General features: G+C 44.8%; 1 protein-coding gene across 1 annotated transcript in view; it reads right to left on the minus strand.

The window, feature by feature from the left end:
* The window catches only part of gins4 (GINS complex subunit 4 (Sld5 homolog)), a 28,155-nt gene extending 13,045 nt beyond the window's left edge, over positions 1-15,110 (minus strand). Inside the window, exons 1-7 of the mRNA XM_052041186.1 lie at positions 14,983-15,110; positions 13,056-13,142; positions 9,495-9,608; positions 9,065-9,162; positions 8,000-8,088; positions 5,090-5,180; positions 1,100-1,212 (exon numbers count right to left, since the gene is read on the minus strand). Coding sequence (XP_051897146.1) covers positions 1,116-1,212; positions 5,090-5,180; positions 8,000-8,088; positions 9,065-9,162; positions 9,495-9,608; positions 13,056-13,142; positions 14,983-15,072 — 666 coding nt within the window. The 5' untranslated portion in view covers positions 15,073-15,110 and the 3' untranslated portion in view covers positions 1,100-1,115. The remainder of the gene's footprint in view (positions 1-1,099; positions 1,213-5,089; positions 5,181-7,999; positions 8,089-9,064; positions 9,163-9,494; positions 9,609-13,055; positions 13,143-14,982) is intronic.
* Between the last annotated feature and the right edge of the window lie 1,663 nt (positions 15,111-16,773).

Raw genomic sequence — 16,773 nt, forward strand, 5'->3', positions numbered from 1 at the left:
CAACCACAGTGGGGGTGGGGGTGGGGAGCCCCACTTTCTGAAAAAGGACATCTCAGATGTCTTGGAGTGGAAGGCCTCTCCTCGAGAACAGCAGAGACAGAGAAGCTGAGAGAAACACATGTTCCTAGTTTATGTTGATTTAAAGCTTTTAGATTGGTTGCTAGTTAAAGTTAGATATTCGGTGACTGTTAGGGTGTCACAACTACACGTTCAGTACGACTTCACTTTCTCATAAATCTCTTCTTGTCTTTCTTTCACTACCCCAGCTCCAGACTCTTGCTCTTTTATAGCAATTCTACTTGCCAGACTAACCATCCAGCCAGTTCATCCCATTTGTGCTTAAGCTTCACATTTATTACTTTGATCTGTTTAAAATGTTACTAATTTTAGCATCTGCAAAACAAAAGTGGTCTTAACGTTGTTACCCAAAGAGAAGGATAAATCCCAGTGCAGAGCACAAAACTCTGCGAATCTTGTAAAAGCCGAGATAATTGAAAACGGACAGGAATGCAAGCACTTGAAGCACGCCAGACACTTCAGTTTGGAAATGCCCAAGTTGAAAGCTGTGAATTCAGTTTGTCATTTTTTGTGCTGTAAAGAATATGGGGGGGGGCAGGGGTGAAAACAGAGAACAAATCAAAAAGGCATGTGCACTGTGCACTTTGGATTCCATGCCCCCATCTACAACACTGCCACCAAGCTTCTCCTTCCATAGGTAACAACCTGCTGTTTTCTTTAGCTGGCTTTGCTGGGCATGTTACTTTCCAACAAGCTTTTCTTAATGTAAATAAAACAGCAGGTGCCCTCATGTTCAAATTACCACATAAACAGGCACAATTTGACAAAACATCTAACAGCAAAATATTAATGATACTGGAAATCTGAAATATAAACAGGAGACCCTGGGTATATGAATCAGACAGCATATGTGAAGAGAGAAATTGAATTAACGTTTCTGGTGATGGGCTTTCATCAGAACAAAGCACATTTCATTTAACTTCACAAAATGGTTACCATTGCAATCCCCACTCTTCATGCAACTACAGAGCCATTGAAGTAGCATAATCACTGGGATTAGAAGTAAACTATTTCACTTTACCTCTCCATATTCCCATTTATATCAGCTGCACAGCACCACTGGCAACAAGAGGAGCAATTGTTCTGTACCGCATCAAGTGTTGCGATCCTTCCTCCAAATCAACAGTGTATTCTCTGTGAGAGGAAAAGGAAAACAAGACTTAGATAGAGATCTGTGTCAACGAGTCTTCCTCAGTTCACAAACTCTGCTTACAGATTCCTCTCCATAGCAGCATATCTATTCCACTTGTCCGCAGTTGTCCTGTTTCATATGTAAAGATTCTAACTCAGAGGTAAGACGATGAGTATATTCCCAACAAATGGCTCTTTTAGTGTGTGCAAATAATGACCAGCAGGAGGTAGTGTTCACAGGTAAAACAGAAGATTTTCTGACCCATTGACTTAGTCTTCATCGATGCACAGGGTGAGACCAGAGCAATCCGACTCAAGAACTTTCAGAACCAGGGAATTCTAGAACTGAAGTGCAAGACCTTGAAACACATAGCAAGACAACCAGCCTCTGAAGAGGAATAATAAACAATCATTCGTGTGTGACTCCTTCATCAGAAGCAACCCTGACCAAAGGCTGTCTAGATTACTCCTGCCAGGCTCTTTTTCACTCCTGAAATGGGGAATAAAGCTGGTTTGGCCAATTGTCCTTTATAGTTAGTCATCTTGACCTCAGCTTTTATTTCAAACTGGAGCATTTAATGTGGTCTTGTGTGCTAGGATATCACGATACCGTCAACTCTTTGATACTTTCTTTTAGGAAATCAAGGCAGCACAACCTATCTAACCAATGGACAAGGACTGTTTGCTGCCGGCAAGCCTCATGAACCAGCAACCCAGCATGGCCACACATCATAGCTGTACAAAATAAAACTCACCATCTTCACAAATTGCTTTTCTTTATACGAAAAGGAAGAGCCTTCCCTCATCAATTTCAGTCTCAATATTAGTGGCTGAAGTTCTTCAGCTTCCAATATCATCGTAACAGAAAGACTCCCAGACCATTAGCAACCATTAACAAGCAGCCATGCTAACCTTTCACAAAACAAACTGTATACTGATTTGAGTCTTGGCAGCAGGAAAGGTGTCAGCAGCTTGAGCTTTTGTGCTAGAGGGAGCCAAGGTTCTCAATCTGGATGATTAGCTAGTGACCCCACTGGGAAATGAGAGGATACCAAGTGAATTTAGGATTAAAGACGGTGTGAGGAGTACCACTGGCTGGCTGCTACACTGTGCAGATTTGTACTTAATAGTCACTTGGGAAAGATGCTGGTGGTCTACAGGGAGCTGTGAAACAACAGCAGCCAAACTCAGAAGAGCAAAATTCAAGGACAAAATGGGAAAAATAATCCACCACCACTTTGAAACTAGAAGATCAAGGACAGCTCTATTAATTCACAAACTCTGGGACATATTGCCACATCCCAGAGCAACAGTAGTTCAGGCACAACCACTTACAATCATATCACACACTGTACCAGACGCAGGGAGTTAGATAAATCATCTCTGCAGAAATTAAAGGCAGGATTCTCACACTAGCATGCAAATGCAGAAAAGGAGTGAAACAAAGATTTGATCTCCTTTGTCACATGGTCACACATTTGAGGAAGCAGAGATGAAGAAACAGCACTGGAAATGTGCGTTTAGATTGCATTAGAAAAAGCCCAGCGCCTTCGCAGAAACAGAATCAATGAAAAATAAAACAAAATTGTCATTTCACCTGCCTGTTACCTTCCTTCAATTCAAGTAATCTTAATGAAGACTGCTGCTAAAATGTACTTTTCCTCATATCTAATTTATAAGACTTAACATTTCAAAATATCTTTCAGGTTATTCCCATTGGTGTCAAAATGAAATTAGAGCACAATTTAAAATAGAAGGGAAATATAATCTCCAAGGAGATAGCAAAAGTCTTCGACTCCCAGTTAGCTTGATACAGTTTTGAAGAATGACAATCATCTCCACCCCTTGACCATACCAACATTAACGAAGCACATTAGACACGGAATCTCTCTCCATTACTGAAAGGCTCGGCAATAACCGAATCCAGAGACCAATTAACCAACTCCCCATGATGCTCAACAGAATTACCTTTTAAGATCGTCCACAGCATTCTGGGGAATTGCCATTGACCAGAAACTTAAGTGGAACAGCCACATAAATAGTGGCTACAAGAGCAGATGAAAGGCTGGGTACCATCCCCAGTACCCCAAAACCTTTCTGCCGTCCAAAAAGGCACAAATCAGGACTGATGGAAAACCTTCCACTTGCCTAGATGACTGCAGCTCCAACACTCAAGCAGCTCCGAACAAAGCAGCCCACTTGATCAGCACACCATCTACCCTAAACATCCAGCACTAGCTACAGAGCACACCACCCACAAATTACTTGCCTAGGGTTTCTCAACTGCACCAAAGCTAGGACCTCCACTATCCTGAAGGAAAGGATCGTTAGCAAATGGAACCACCATCACTTGCAAGTTCCTTGACAAGTCTCACACTATCAGGAACTGGAAATATATGGTTGCTCCTTCACTGTCACCATGTCCAAATCCTGGTACTCCCTCTCCAAAAGCCATGTGGAAGTACCTTTAACAAATGGACAGCAGCAGTTGAGGCAGCATTTCAATGCCACTTTTGAGGACAATTAGGGACAGGCAATGAATTAGGACAATTAGGGCCAGCAATGCCCAAATCTGATAAATGGCAATTTAAAAAAGGTAGTCATGGAACAGATGAGAGAAAAGTGAGCACCATAAAGTGAAGTGGTACAAGTCTGGGAGCCCATGTCCGTCACAAAACTCAGAAGCAAACACTACTTTCATTCCTCAGATTGCGTTTCTCACACAAAACTGGCTGACATTAAGGCACAGATTCATGGGCAGAAACAGCTCCCCCTTGTGAAGTTCAAGCTGTTGACAGACTAACTGAAACCATCCTAAACTGGCAAAGTCTCTTGGGTGAGGCATCAGACCGAAGTCTTGCTTAACATTAAGTGTTTTTGGCAAACAATGAAAATTCAAAGTTACAGTTCTAGAACAGAACAAAACAAGTAAATTTATGCCACGTTCTCTCTCAAACACCCAATGGCAGGATGTCACTATGCTGTTTTGCAGAATCCCAACACCAACAAAACAGAAGCTGCATTGCTACATGACATAGTGAAGACCCGGGATAGGGTCAGGACCTTCAGCTCACGGGGTCTGCACCAACCATCAAGCACCCATTTACGTTAATCCCATTTCATTCTCCCCACATTCCCATCAATGCCACCTTAGGTTCTAGCATACACCTACGCACAAGGGGCAATGTACAATGGCCAATTAACCTACCAACCCACACATCTTTGGATGCTGGAGGAAACTGGAGAACCCAGATGGAACCCACACAGTCACATGGTGGCAAACTCCACACAGACAGTATCAGAGGTCAGGTTTGGACCCAGTCAGTGCTGCTGCCCCACAACCCAGGTTCGATCCTGACCTTTTGTGCCATCTGTGTGCATGGAGTCTGCACATTCCTGCATGGGCTTCCTCCAGGTGTTCTGGCTTCCTCCCACACCCCAATGTGCTGGCAGATTAACTGGTCACTGCAAGTACACCTAAGTAGCAGAAGAATCAAATGAGAGTTGATGGACATGTGAAAGAGAACAAGATGCAGTGCTCCAGGGAAATAACATACAGATGAGATTGTTCTGCCGGAAGCCAACATTGCTGCGATGGGCTGAATGGCTTCTTTCTGTATTATAATAAGATGCACTTGCAAGTTTTCTGTTCCATCTTGATGTGCAATCCAACCCATCCAATAACTGCACAGACGCACACGACAGACAGCCGTCAGGGACAGTGCTCACTGATCAATTGTAACCGGCCCAAAAGGTCAACACCTGGGAGAAAGCAGCTTTTTCTTTTACCGATACTGCTACATTCAAAAGCAATTTACATTCACCGTAGCTCTGTTTACACAGGGTGCAAAGCAGCACAGCGAAGCAGGTACTCTCTTACCTCTGATCATCTGTCTCAGGCTCCACCAGTACGTTCTCCTGCTTCTCCTTCACTCTCAGAAAAACAAAAGAATCCAGGTTGGGTTTGGGCACTGAGGCAGAAAGTGAACAAGTTCAATAAAGTCCAACGGCAGCAGGTCAAGATGAATTAAAGGCCTATACAGGCAACCCGTGTTATGTCAGTTCAGGTAACGGAAATTTGTCCTTAGGGAATTCACAAATCATTGCCAAAAATCTGGAATATGGGATAAAAATTTGCTCTTAGGAAATTCATGTTGAAAAAGTAAATATATAAACACAAGAGGTTAGATGAAGGTAAGGCAGTAGATGTTGTCTACATGGACTGTAGCAAGGCCTTTGACCAGTCCTGCACGGCAAGCTGGTCTGGAAGGTCAGGTCCGCATGGGGTCCAGGGAGAGACAGGTAACTGGATTCGTGATTAGCTCAATTGTAAGAAGCAGAGAGTGATGACGGAAGGTTGTTTCTCGTACTGGAGGCCTGTGACTGGTGGTGTGCCATGGGGGTCAGTGCTGGGACCTTTATTGTTCATTTTATATAAACAATTTGGATGCGAATGTAGAAGGCATGGTTAGCAAGTCTGCAGATGATACTAAAATAGGTGGCACTGTAGACAATGAAAAAGGTTATCAAAAATTATAGAGGGATTTTGCTCAGCTTGTTAAGTGGGCCAAAGATTGGCAAATGGCTTTAAATTCAGGTAAGTGCAAGGTGTTGCATTTGGGAAGTCAAACTAGGGTAGGGCTCATACAGTAGATGTTCCTGGGGAGTGTTGAGGAACAGAGGGACCTAGGGGTACAGGTATGTAGTTCGTTCAAACCAGTGTCACTGGTACAGTGGTGAAGAAGGCATGTGGCATGCTGGCTTTCATCAGTCAGGGCACTGAGTACAGGAGTTGGATGTTATGATGCAGTTGTACAAAACATTGGTGAGACCACACTTGGAGTATTGTGTACAGTTTTGATCACCCCGTTACAGGAAAGACATCATCAGCTTGCACTTCTTGACGCATATGCAGATGACACAGCTTCACAAGACGGAAAATCATGAGATGGACAGTTTTCTAGGAACACAACTGCCTCCCCCCCCCCCACCAATGCGGGGGTCGCTTGTAGTGTTAATAATTTTGGACACAATGTCTTAAGGGCTCCTTAAAGGGGCAGAAGGGAGGGATATTCCCAAAATAACCAACAATAGCAGGAAAATGCAACTTACAATCACACTACAACAGGATTGCTCTAAATGGTTTACCCAGGCAAAAAGTGGTCATTAAATATCTTCCGTCATTCAGTGAGTTCACAACTAAACCTGTCCATCATCCACTTTCTCATCTTATTCCTATACTTTCTGGTTCCTTACACCTTGAAATGACTCTCCTTAAGCCCTGAAATGACTCATCAGAACACCCTACAGCCGAGAAATCAAAGATCCACAACTCTCAAAAAGAAATTTCTTGTCAACTCAGTCCCGAAGGCTTGCTTTCCACAACTTATAGAATCGTTGAGTTATAGAGTACAGAAACAGGCCAAGTTGCCCACCTCAGCTAGATTCATTTGCCTGCCTTTGTCCCACATCCCTCCAAATCTTTCCTACCACGTACCTATCCAAATGAGTTTTAAAGATTGTAAATCGTACCGGCCTTACCACTTCCTCTGACAGCTTATCCTACATGCCGAACATTCTGTGTGAAAATGTTGTCCCTCAGGTCCCTTTTAAATGCTTCCAGTCTCACCTTAAACGATGTCCTCTAGTTTTATAGTCCCTGCCCTGGGGAGAAGACTGCCCAGTCAGTTTATCTATGCACCTCATGATTATATAAACTTCCACAAGGTCACCCCTCAGCTTCCTACACCCAGGGAAAAAAAGCCCCAGCCTATCCAGTTTCCCCTTATAATTCAAGCCCTCTGGTTCCACTAACGTCCTTGCGAATCATTTTTGTACCCTTTCCAGCTTAATAACATCCTTCTTATAGCTAGCGACTAGAACTGCACACAGTACTCCAAGTGCAATCTCACCAGTGCAACTTCTATTCTCCACATCTCGACTGACTAAGGCAAGCATGCCGAATGCCTTCTTTGCCATTCTGTTTACCTGTGTCACCACTTTCAGGGAACTATGTACTTGCACCCCTAGGTCTCTGTTCTATAATGGTCTCCAGGGCCTTGCCATTTACTGTGCAAGTGCTGCCCTGGGTTAACATAACAAAATGCAACACTTTGCATTTGTCCGAGTTAAATTCCTTCTGATTTTCCTTGGTCCACCTTCCCAGTTGATCTAGATCCTGTTATAATCTTAGACAACCTTCTTCACTGACCACTACGCCACCAATTTAGATGTCATCCACAAATTTACTAACCATGTTAAAAATTTTGTCATCCAAATCTATATACAGATGACAGTGAGCCCAGCACCAATCCGTGCCACACCACTGGTCACAGGCCTCCAATCTGAATAACAAACCCCAAACTACCCTCCGACTCCTACTACCAAGGCATTTTGTTTCCAATCGGCTAGCTCATCCTGGATCCCATTTAACCTAACCTTCCATACCAGTCTACCCTGCAGGATCTCGTCAAAGGCTTTGCTAAAGTCCACGTAGACAATGTCTACTGCCCTGCCCTCGTCAATCCTCTTGATTACCTCTTCAAAAAACTCAATCAAATACATGAGGCATGATTTCCCATGCATAAACCCATAATGACTGTCCCTAATCAGTCCTTGCCTTTCCAAATGCAGATAGGTTCCGTCTCTCAGAATCTCCTCCATTAACTTTATTACCACTGATATAAGGCTCACCGGTAGTTCCCTTGTCCTCACAGCCCTTCTTAGATAAAGGCACAGCATCATCTTTTTCCAAGAGATTTAGAAATCGACTCAACAAAAGACTACTCACCAGCTTTCAACATATCCAGAGCTTGCAGATTAGGAGGCATGCGTTTCAAGGCAAGGTTCTTCAGATGCGCTTCACAATTTGTTGCATATCTAAAGCAAAACAGCAAGAAATGCAATGAGGTGGAACCAACCTCAACGAGTGCCCCATGTAACAAGTTATTTGTGGTGTTTGAGATTTCAGAGTAGGCCATCATTCTATACCCAGTTTAGGAGCAAGGTTCTACTCCTCTGCCCAAGATCACATCACTTGGCTCCAAGGAAACATCCAGTTCAAGCTTTAACCCCACCATTCCTGTGCTGCTCCTCAGAAAGAGCTGTCCCTTATTATCACACACAAAACTTTTATCCACAGGACTTCTAGAAACTCTTATGGATTTTCATTCCAATGTCGTAGGACAAGTTAAAATCCCAATCCCCCAATTTTAAAATTCACTGAACCTTACACAAACTTTGTAGCCCTGATCTTAACTCACCATTGAAAATGGTTCTCCAAGAGTAATGTAAACTCGTAACCTCTTCAGTTGAAAATACAGGAACAAGAGGAGGTGATTTTGCCTTTCAAATCTGCTCTGCCCTTCAATTAAAACATGACTGATTATGACCTAACTCCATATTCCTTTTGTCCCATTTCCCTAAATACTGTTGAAAAAAGTTGCTACTCACCAAGTTTCCTGAATCAGAAACACGATCAGGAACAAAGGCCTAGGAACACAAAGCAGTGGGCAAGCAAAATGAAACTTTCAGAACTATCACCAGAAGCAATAGGGAAACACTAGTACTTTGTTGCCCCTAACATCATAAGCACAGAAATGGCCATATGGGATTCACTTGAGATTATTAGTCCTCCCCTTATTAAAAAAACCTAGTTATACGATTCACACCCAGCACCATCTGTGGTGATGAGGCCCACCTTCCCACCACTAGGTGGGAATCATTTCTGAATTTCCTACCTGGTTGCTTGTTTTCAAGCAGGTTCAAAGAATTTTAAAATTGAGGGATTGGGAATAATTGGTAACATCTGGCTTACTCTTCCTTGCAGTGGAAACACTGTCTTTACAGTACTCACTCTTTTGCAAAAGCAACTTCTTGTGCTGATAAATAGGAAGGCTCTGTCTCAAGACGGGACTTCTCCTTCTCCAAGATGTGGGGGAAAAACTTCTCAATCTAGAAATCAAGAACAATTTCTTTGCTCTAAACGTTTTAAAATTAAATGTAATTTTCTAGGCAAGTTATGAAAATCAAAATGCCAGAATCACAATTATCTGACATTAAATGCTTTTTCTCAAAGAATAGGCAATGCTTTTCTTAAAGAATTTAGTTTGCAGAATAAAATAATTCTGGTCATACTTATCACCACAAGTCAAACCAAAGAACCAAAAAACTACTGCAATTTGTGATAAATCCTGTATTTCGCTTTCTTGCCACATGTTCCTACTCTGCTCCAGATCAACGAAAACACATTTCCTGCTGAGAAACCAGAGGCACGAATTCCATACCTTTTGTAATCGAGACCTCAAATAGCTGCTGAGGACGTAACGAATCCTCTCCATTTCCATCCTGTGAACAGTGATTTTCAGGTCTCCCTTCTTGGCTCGCTGCAGATTCTTTTCCTGTAAACCAAATTATAATGCAAACCAATCCACATAAGTTAGTCTCACAGTCACTTATATTTGCATTATATGAATTTTTTTTAAATGGAAAAAAAATTGAATAAGGGTTGAAAAGCCTTGAAATAAATCAGCAGTTAATCAGTTTGGTGCATTGTTGGTTAAAGGAAGAGTGATAGTGAGGACACTAAACAAATGCCTTGGCATCTGTAAGTTCCAGCTGGAAGGCCAGATGGCATCAGAGATTAATCTTTGAACCAAAGAATGCCAAGTCCATTATTACTCCAGAAATTTTCCCCCAACGAGTTAATCCAGAGAAGGAGCTTGAACCCATGACCTCAAAGAGCAGGGTACCACTGCCCCAATCAATATTTATCCCTCAATCAACATTATCAAAACAGATTAACTGTTTAATATCACATTGCGAGAGCTCCCTGTCTGCTGTGTTTCCTACAATATTGACCATATGTTCTTAAACAAATAAAGTGCTTTGGGATGTACAGGAATCATAAAGGGCAAGCCTCTTTCCTCTCACTAAACACATCATATTATCTGGTCCATCAGAAGAACCATTATCAACATTTAATTGTAAATTTTCCTTGGTGCCAGTGTATGCAAGTTAGAACAGAATGTTGCTCAGTGGGTGTGTTCCACCATGTATAATAGCTTGTTGACAGTAGGTGCATCAATTGACACAAGCAGTGGGTGAAGTTCCAGAGAATAACCACTACCCATGAAACCATATCACACTAGACCATAAGACATAGGAGCAGAATTAGGGCATTCAGCCAATCGAGTCTGCTCTGCCATTCGATCATGGCTGATTTATTTTTCCCTCTCAATCCCATTCTCCTGCCTTCTTCCCGTGACCTTTGACGCCCTTACTAATCAAGAACCTATCAACCTCTGCATTAAATATACCCAATGACTTGGCCTCCACGGCCATCTGTGGCACTGAATTCCACAAGTTCGCCACCCTCTGGCTAAAGAAATTCCTCATCTGTTCTAAAGGGACGTCCTTCTATTCTGAGGCTGTGCCCTCTGGTCCCAGACTCTCCCACTACTGGAAACATTCTCTCCACGTCCACTCTATCTAGGCCTTTCAATATTCAGTAGGTTTCAATGAGATCCCCCCTCATCCTTCTAAACTCCAGCAAGTACAGGCCCAGAGACATCAAACGCTCCTCATACGTTAACCCCATTCCCAGGATCATTCTTGTAAACTTTCTCTGGACCACCGATCCCCGAGGAACACCACTAGTCACCGGCAGCCAATCAGAAAAGACCCCCTTTATTCCCACTCTTTGCCTTCTGCCAGTCAGCCAATCTTCTATCCATGCTAGTACCTTTCCTGTAATACCTATCTTGTTCATGTGTGGCACCTTGCCAAAGGCCTTCTGAAAATCCAAGTAAATAACATCCACCGACTCTTTGTCTATCCTGCCTGTTACTTCATCAAAGAATTCCAGATTTGTCAGGCAAGATCTACCCTTAAGGAAACCATGCTGACTTAGGTCTATTTTATCATGTGCTTCCAAGTACCTCGAAACCTCATCCTTAATAATGGGCTCTAACATCTTACCAACCACTGAAGTCAGGCCAACTGGCCTAAAATTTCCTGTCATCTGCCTCCCTCCCTTCTTAAAGAGTGGAGTGACATTTGTGATTTTCCAGTCCTCCAGAACCATTCCTGAATCTAGTGATTCCTGAAAGATCACTACTAATGCCTCCACAATCTCTTCAGCTACCTCTTTCAGAACCCTGGGGTGTTGTTCATCCAGTCCACGTGACTTATCCACCTTCAGACCTTTCAGCTTCCCAAGCACCTTCTCCTTAGTAATATCAACTACACTCATTTCTGCCCCGACTCTCGAATTTCTAGCACGTTGTTGGTGTCTTCCACAGTGAAAACTGATGCAAAATACACATTCAGTTCACCCGCCATTTCTTTGCTCTCCATTACTACCTCCAGCTTCATTTCCCAGCAGTCTAATGTCCACTCTTGCCTCTTTTACTCGTTATATATCTTAAACTTTTGGTGTCCTCTTTTATATTATTGGCTAGCTTACCGTCATATTTCATCTTTTCTCCCCTTATTGCTTTTTAAGTTGCCTTCTGTTGGTTTTTAAAAGCTTCCCAATCCTCAAGCTTACCACTAATTTTTGCAATATTGTATGCCCTCTTTTGCTTTTATGCTTTCTTTGACTTCCCTTGTCAGCCACGGTTGCCTCATCCTCCCTTTAGGATGCTGTTTCTTCCTTGGGATGAACTGATCCTGTGTCTCCTGAATTACTCCCAGAAACTCCCACCATTCCTCTACCATCATCCCTGCTGGGGTCCCCTTCAATCAGCTTTGGCCAGCTCCTCCCTCATGCCTCCGCAGTTACTTTTACGCAAATGTAATACCGATACATCTGATTTTAGCTTCTCTCTCTCTCAAACTTCAGGGTGAATTCTATCAATATTATGATCACTGCCTCCTAAGGGTTCCTTCACCTTTAAGCTCCCTAATCAAATCTGGTGCATTGCACAGCACCAAATCCAGAATTGCCTCTTCCCTAGTGGGCTCAACCACAAGCTGCTCTAAAAAGCCATTTCATAGGCATTCTACAAATTCCTTCTCTTGGGATCCAGCACTAACCTGATTTTCCCCAATCTACCTGCATATTTAAATCCCCTATGACCACAATAACAGTGTGTCCTAGAAAGGGGACCCTCACGAGAGAACAGAACGAATGCAAGGACATTGATCAACATGTGCCAAAAACAAATTCCATAATTCCCTGTAGGAAACATGACACAGATAGTGGAGCCATTGCCTCTTGGCACCAGTGATCCAGGTTTAATTCTGACCTGTGGTGCTGTCTATGTGGAGTTTGCACGTTCTCCCTGGACTGCATGGGATCCTCCAGGTGCTTTGGTTTCCTCCCAAATCCCAAAGATTGTAAGTTGCCCCGAGTGTAAAGGTGAGCGAATGAATCTGGGGGGGGGGGGGGGGGGGGGGGGGCGGGGGGAACTGAAGAAGTGTAGCGTAGCAGTTAGTGCAACGCTATTACAGCGCCAGCGATCGGGGCTCAATTCCTGTCGCTGTCTGTAAAGAGGTTGTACGTTCTCCCACGTCTGCATGGGTTTCCTCCCGGTGCTCTGGTCTCCTCCCACATTCTAAAGACGTACGGGTAGGTTAATATGGGTTTAAAATGGGCGGCGTGGACTCATTAGGCCAGAAGGACCTGTTACCACACTGTAAAATAAAATTTTAAAAAAATTTAAAAGAAAATAAAAGCGAGACCATTTTGGATTAGTGTAAATGGGCACTTGATGGTGGCATGGACTGAAGAGACCTTTTCCCTGCTGTTTGATGCTACCACTGTGAAAGCTAGATATCCTTTCTGTGGCCTTCAATGGCATCCTCACTATGCACTTTAGTCAAGTGAATAATTATTTTGTTACCATATGATCCAGTTGCTCCATGACACATTCCACAATTTCAGATTTACATTCGAGAAGGTCAGGAGAAAACTTCTCATTCAGCCAAGCCTGTGTGGAAATTAAAGACAGAAATGACTGTAGTCATTACATTCCAGACTAGCAAACTAAAACCTATGGATTCAATTAAAATACATACTAGTCGACTGGAACCTTGTAACAAAGAAGGTGAAAGTTGCCAGGACTTCAAGGAACCAAGATCCCTCGATGAAGCCTGTTAGTGGTTTCAGTCCTTATAAAAGAAAATTGGGCTGAACATACGCGGGCACTCAGCAGCTGAGATCACAGCAACATGTGCCAGAATGAAAGAACAGAACTTGCTGTGCAACAGGCGCTAAGAATCCCCCACCGCCCCCACACCACCCCCCACACACACTGTAGGACCTCAAGGTCAAGGGGCAAGGAATTTAGGTGGGGTTTGGGTTGGAAAGCAAGAACAATTTGGAGGTAGGTTGGGGGAGTGGGCAGTCTGAAGAGGTTGGGGAAGGGGGCCTCCCGGATCAACAACATGGAGTTTGGCGAGGACATAGTGCCAAGGGATAGGCCATTGGGGGGGGGGGGGGGGGGGGGGGGGAGGGGGTTGGGGCTGGTTGGGGAAAAGCCAGGCAGAAAGGTAGGTTACACAAGATAGGACAACACTCAGCCCCCCAAGCCTGACCCACATTCAACGTGATTAGGGCTGTTCTACCCCAACTCCTCCGGTACTCATTCTTCATAGCCCTCAATTCCCTGATATTACAAAAATTTATCTACTTCCTTTATAAATACCCACAATGAGCTAGCCTGCAAAACCCACAGAGAATCCATGGACGTGTATTCCAGTATGGAACAGATGGATCACATGGTAACATGGCAAGAAGTTACTTTACTTTCAGATAACCAATCTTGTAATCACTTGCCCTCATTCAAGATTCTCCCACAAGTAAAAAAAAATCTCAACATCTACCTTGTCATGTTCCCTTAGGATCTTATATATTTCAGTAAGATCAGGCCTCATTCTTCTAAACTCTAAATAATATAGACCTAATTTCTTTAGCCACTCATGATAGGAATTAGCCTGGTGGATCCCCTCTGGATTGCCTCCAATGTCAACATATCCTTTCTTAAACAAGGGGATCAAAGCTGTGTAGAGTTGCAACCTCATCGAGACCCTGTACAAAACTTCCCTGTTTGCAAACTCCAACCTTTTTGTGATAAAGATCAATAGGTCATTTGCCTTCCTGAGCACTTGCTGCACCTGCCTGCCTATGATTTGTGTTTCATGCACAAGAATACCTAGATCCTCATCCTTTCCATTAATAGTCTTCCTCTTCCTGAGGTGCACAACCTCACACCCTGTCACATTAAGGGTAGAAATGTCAAACACCAGAGGACACGCTTTTCAGGTTGGGGGTTGGTGGGGGGGGGGGGGGTTAATCGCGACGTGAGGGGCAAGTATTTCACGCAGAGTGGTAGGTGCCTGGAATGGGTTACCAGAAGTAGCCGTGGAATCAGGCAGTTTGGCGGGGTTTACGCATGAATACGAAGGGAGTGGAGGGACAGGGATGATACACAGGAGGACATTAAGTATAAATGGCCTCAAGCTCGGCACAGTACCGTGGGCCGAATGGCCGTCCAGTGCTGTACTTCCATGTCCTATTAAACGGTAACGGCCCGATAACCGAGGGCTGCCGCTGCCCCAGCCCGCACCGTAACCCAGCCGCTGCCCCGGCCCCGGCCCGATAACCCAGGGCTGCCGCTGCCCGCTGCCCCGGCCCGCACCGTAACCCAGCTGCAGGCCGCGCCGCCCGCTGCCCCGGCCCGATAACCGAGGGCCGCCGCTGCCCCCAGCCCGCGCCCCGCGGGGTTACCTCGGCGCTGAAGGGTGTGAGGGGGCCAGGGACGATCTCACCTCCTCCAGCCTGTGGATGAGCTGCGCCGGGGTCAGGATCTCCTCGGCCTCCTCCTCCTCCTCAGGGACCGGCTCCCACTCCTCCGCCATGGCTGCGGACTCCCGCCTCACACGTCACCACGCACACCAATGGCGTCATTGCGTCGCCGCCACCAAGTGCGGCTGGCGCCATCTTTGGTCCAGGCGGAAGCACGGTGCCAGTGAGCTGGTGCCAGACCTCACCGGGGCGGCCACAGCCCGACGTGCTTCAGCTCTCTGCTGGCGTGCAGGCTTCATTTCGGGTAACAAGGCTTTGTAGAATTTTTAGGGAGCCACAGAAAATCATTCGATGTAGATTATTTATATTTTCAAACGGCCTTTGATTCGGCGGGTGATGAGTAAGGTCGGAGGATGGGGTGCGGGAGAGGACGGGGAGTTCCCCTGGGGTTTATGTTGTGATGTAGGGTCCGGGGGTGAGACGTGGAGTGGATTGAAAGCTGATTTCAGCGAGGGATCAGCGTCGGCACCACTGCTAGTCACAATTTACGTAGTGTCATAGAGCTAATGCAGCACGGAAACAGGCCCTTCGGCCCAACTCATCCATACCGACCAAGTTGCCTATCTCAGCTAGTCCCATTTGTTCTCATTGGCCCGTATCGCTCGAAATCTTTCCTATCCATGTACCTGTTTAAGTGCATTTTAAGCGTTGTTACTGTACCCACCTCTACCACTTCCTCTGCAACTTGTTCCATATACCCACCACCCTCAGGGTGAAGAAGTTGCCCCTCAGGTCCCCTTTAAATCTTTCCCCTCTCACCTTAAACCTGTGCCATGAAGTTTTAGACTCCACCCTGGGAAAAAGACTGTGACCACCCATCTTATCTGTGGCCCTCATGATTTTATAACCCTCTGTAAGGTCACCCCTCAGCCTCCTTCACTCCAGGAAAACAGTCCCAGCCTCTCCAGTCTCTCCTCATGACTCAAGTCCCGGTAACATCTTTGTAAATCTTTCCTGCACCCTTTCCAGCTTAATGACATCCTTCCTGTAGCTGGGGGACGGGACTGCACACAGTACTCTAAGTATAGTATGCACTATAGAAAGTATCCTGATGGGTTGCGTCTCAGCCTGGTACGGCAATTGCTCTGCTCTGGACCGACGGAACCTGCAGAGAGCGGTAAACACTGCCCAGTCCGTCGCAGGCTCCTCACTTCCTTCCACCCTGTCCATCTTATAGTGCATTGCTTCAGGAAGGCGAGCTGTATCGTCAAGGATGTCTGCCACATTGGCCATTCCCTACCTCCTGGGAGAAGATGCAGGAGCCTGAAAGCCCAGACGACCAGACTCAAGAGCAGCTTCTTCCCCACTGTTATCAGACTCCTGAACCAATCATCTCTGTCACACCCCTTTCCCAGTAGTACTGCCACGTTCTCAGACTCTTAACTCTACCCCTCTCAATCATTCGGTTATTATCATCTTAGCATTTAGTTTTGCACTGCTTCAGACTGCACTACAGTCTTTGCACCATTCTGTTGTTTTGTACTATTGCTGTATTTATTGTTGTATTTATTATCACCACGTATAACTGTCTACTCTGGGAGCTTCATGTGAGCAAGGAATTTCACTGCCCCCTGGTGTATATCTAATCTAATCTGGATTTGTGCAGTAGTAACATGATGTCCCAACTCCTGTACTCAATCCATGGCTGTTGAAGGCCAGTGTGCTGTTCACCTTCCTCACCACCCTGTCTAAATGTAACGCCACTTTCAGAGAATTATGTACTTGTGCCCCTAGGTCTCTCTGTTCTACAGCAC

The sequence above is a fragment of the Pristis pectinata genome, chromosome 29 (genome assembly GCF_009764475.1).
Source record: "Pristis pectinata isolate sPriPec2 chromosome 29, sPriPec2.1.pri, whole genome shotgun sequence".
NCBI classification, from domain to species: Eukaryota; Metazoa; Chordata; class Chondrichthyes; order Rhinopristiformes; family Pristidae; genus Pristis; species Pristis pectinata.